At 66.6% G+C, this 2,537-nt stretch overlaps 1 protein-coding gene across 1 annotated transcript; it reads right to left on the reverse strand.

The window, feature by feature from the left end:
* Positions 1 to 63: 63 nt before the first annotated feature.
* On the reverse strand, positions 64 to 2,302 carry H696_03021 (40S ribosomal protein S4). Its single transcript, XM_009496907.1, has 3 exons — positions 2,201 to 2,302; positions 1,090 to 1,446; positions 64 to 883 (listed from the first exon to the last, which is right to left on the reverse strand). The coding sequence occupies exons 1-3, from the start codon at positions 2,201 to 2,203 to the stop codon at positions 446 to 448; spliced, it is 798 nt and encodes a 265-aa protein (XP_009495182.1). The 5' UTR covers positions 2,204 to 2,302; the 3' UTR covers positions 64 to 445.
* Between the last annotated feature and the right edge of the window lie 235 nt (positions 2,303 to 2,537).

Genomic DNA, 2,537 nt, shown 5'->3' on the forward strand with positions numbered 1-2,537 from the left:
CCCCCCCCCCCCCCCCCCCGCCTCTGCCGCGGCACACATACGACATATACACACATGAGAGAATACGGGAGTGGGAGGTAATATTGGAGGACAGAGTGAACAGCCCGACCCCGGTTTTAAATCCACGCCCATTGCCTGTCGCCGGGAGAGCGCGCGCTGCTGCCCCCGAGGGAACGGGGAACAGCACAGAGCGACCCGGGCAAGGAGAGCGGCGGAGGGCCCACAACGCGGCACACACGGAGGGAGAACCGGTGGCACAGGCGTGGGCCAACCCCCGCCCTGCTCGCCGCAGGGCCGACACACGCTCACCCACGCACGATGCCGAGCTCCTCTAATGCCCCCCTCTTCCCGGGGAGGCGACGAGGGGAGGGAATGAGAGGAGGAAGGACAGCGGCAGGGCGGCGCACACGACGGACAACGGGCGAGGAGAGAGGGACACGGACGCTTAGGCGGAGGCGGCGCGGAGCTTCTCCAGGCGGCGGTCGCGCTCCTCAATGATGGTGAGCTTGACACCCTTGCCGCGGGGGAGGGAGACGGCCGGGGACTGGGCGTCCTTGCCGATGACGTAAATGTTGGACAGGCGAGTGGCGAACAGGCGGCCGAGGGCATCGCGGATGTGAACCATGTCGAAGGAGCCAGGGTGGCGCTCGCGGCTCTCGATGACACCAACACGGCCCTTGTTGTGACCGCCAGTGACGAAGGCGAGGGCGCCGGAGTCGAACTTGTAGACCTCCTCGATCTTGCCGGTGGTCAGGTTGACCTTGACGGAGTCGTTGGCCTTGATGACGGGGTCGGGGTAGCGGATGGTGCGACCGTCGGAGGTGGTCAGGTAGGGGATGCCCTTGGTGCCGATGGCAACAGCCTTGACCTTGCAGACCTTGAACTGTGGGGGGCGGGGGGAGAGAGAGAAGCGGCAGATAAGTAGTGCGGGGAAATACGAGCGTGTCAGCGAAAAGGGCAAAAGGATCGTGCGGAGAAGGAGAGAAGCATGACGGCCGTAGGTGCGGCCGCGCGAGCGCGTGCGCGCGCGCACACACACACACACACACGCGCGCGCCTCCGGGGTCACACGGCGAGAGGGGTACGTACGGCAGCCTCCTCAGCGCTGATGGCGTGGATGGCGAAGCGGCCCTTGGTGTCGAGGAGCAGGCGGAAGTGCTCACCGGTCTTCTCCAGGGAGATGACGTCCATGAAGCCAGTGGGGAAGTTGATGTCGGTGCGGATCTTGTTGTCGATCTTGACAAGGCGCTGCATGACAATAGAGGTGACCTCCTGGCGGGTCAGGGCATACTTGAGGCGGTTGCGCAGGAAGATGACCAGCGGCAGGGAGTCGCGGGACTTGTGGGGACCAGAGGACGGCTTGGGGGCGAAGGTACCGCCAAGCTTGTCAAGCATCCAGTGCTTGGGGGCGTTAAGACGCTTGAGGTGCTTCTTGGGGCCGCGAACCTAACGGGCAAGGGAGGGGGGAAGGGAGAGGAGCGGAAACGAGGGAGTCAGGAAACAGAAGGCGACATGTCGGATGCAGCTTCCGGAAGTGACATCCGAGGAAGCAGGAGGAGGAGGAGGACTGCCGAGCGGAGGTGGTCGAGCATGCACACGGCACATGCCCGCCCCCCCCCAAGGGGCATTCCCCTCCGCGGCCGGGGAAGGAGAGAGGAGAGGGGGCGAAGAGGCGCCCGGCCTGCGAGGGCACACAGATGCCCCCCATAACACAGATGGAGATGGCTGCCGCCTCCTTGGGGGATGGTGAGCTGCAAAGAGCCTCGCCAAGATCGACGACTCCCCGGAGGGCGAGCTGCTCACGTCCTGGCTGTCCCGAGCGCGCAAACGTGAGGGACCGGGAAGGGCGAAGGGCGGCCCGGCGCAATGCCGCGTCATACTCCAGAGACCGGGGGACGACCCACATGCGGAGACGTCCCCCACCTTGAGCCTCTCCTCCTCTTCCTGTGCCTCTCTCGCGCAGGAGGCAGCGTGTAACCCCCCGTGGACGGAGAAGGGGAACACGCGCAGCGAGAGGACCAGAGCCGCCCCCCTCCGGGGCAGGGGGGGGGAGGGGACGAGCCGCGTCGACCAAGAGCGGAACAGCGAGGAAGGGAATGGGACGAGGGGTGGCGCATGAAAGCACGGAGGACGCAAAGGTGGGGGGGGAGGGAAGAGAGAGGAGAGGGGGAGGGGGAGAGAGGTGGCAAAAGGTGTGTACCATCTTGGCTGATTTCTTGTGCTGGGAATGATTGAGCAAAGGTAACCAAAACCAACGTAGAGGCTGTTCCACTGGGGGAATGATAGACGGGGGGGAGCCTGTTCAGTCTTGCCTGGCTCTCCCCCCCCCTCCCTCCCCAGCGCGGTGCTGGAGAGCCGGGGCAGCGCGTGCCGCCCCTGCAATGGCGGCCGGCCGAGCGGGCGCACGCACCCCCCTACGCGCCGAGGCTGGTGCGGCGGCGCCCCTCTGCCCCCGGAGCCGGTCCCACACACGCCCCCGGGGTACGCCTGGGCCCCGCCCCTCCCCGGGGCGAGAGGCCTGGCGGCCGGACTAGAGG

Source organism: Fonticula alba (genome assembly GCF_000388065.1).
Source record: "Fonticula alba strain ATCC 38817 unplaced genomic scaffold supercont2.4, whole genome shotgun sequence".
Lineage (NCBI taxonomy): Eukaryota > Rotosphaerida > Fonticulaceae > Fonticula > Fonticula alba.

Coding starts and splice junctions, on each gene's coding strand:
- H696_03021 (XM_009496907.1), bottom strand. Junction 884..1,089: donor TCAGCGCTGAGGAGGCTGCC/GTACGTACCCCT, acceptor CGCCCCCCACAG/TTCAAGGTCTGCAAGGTCAA.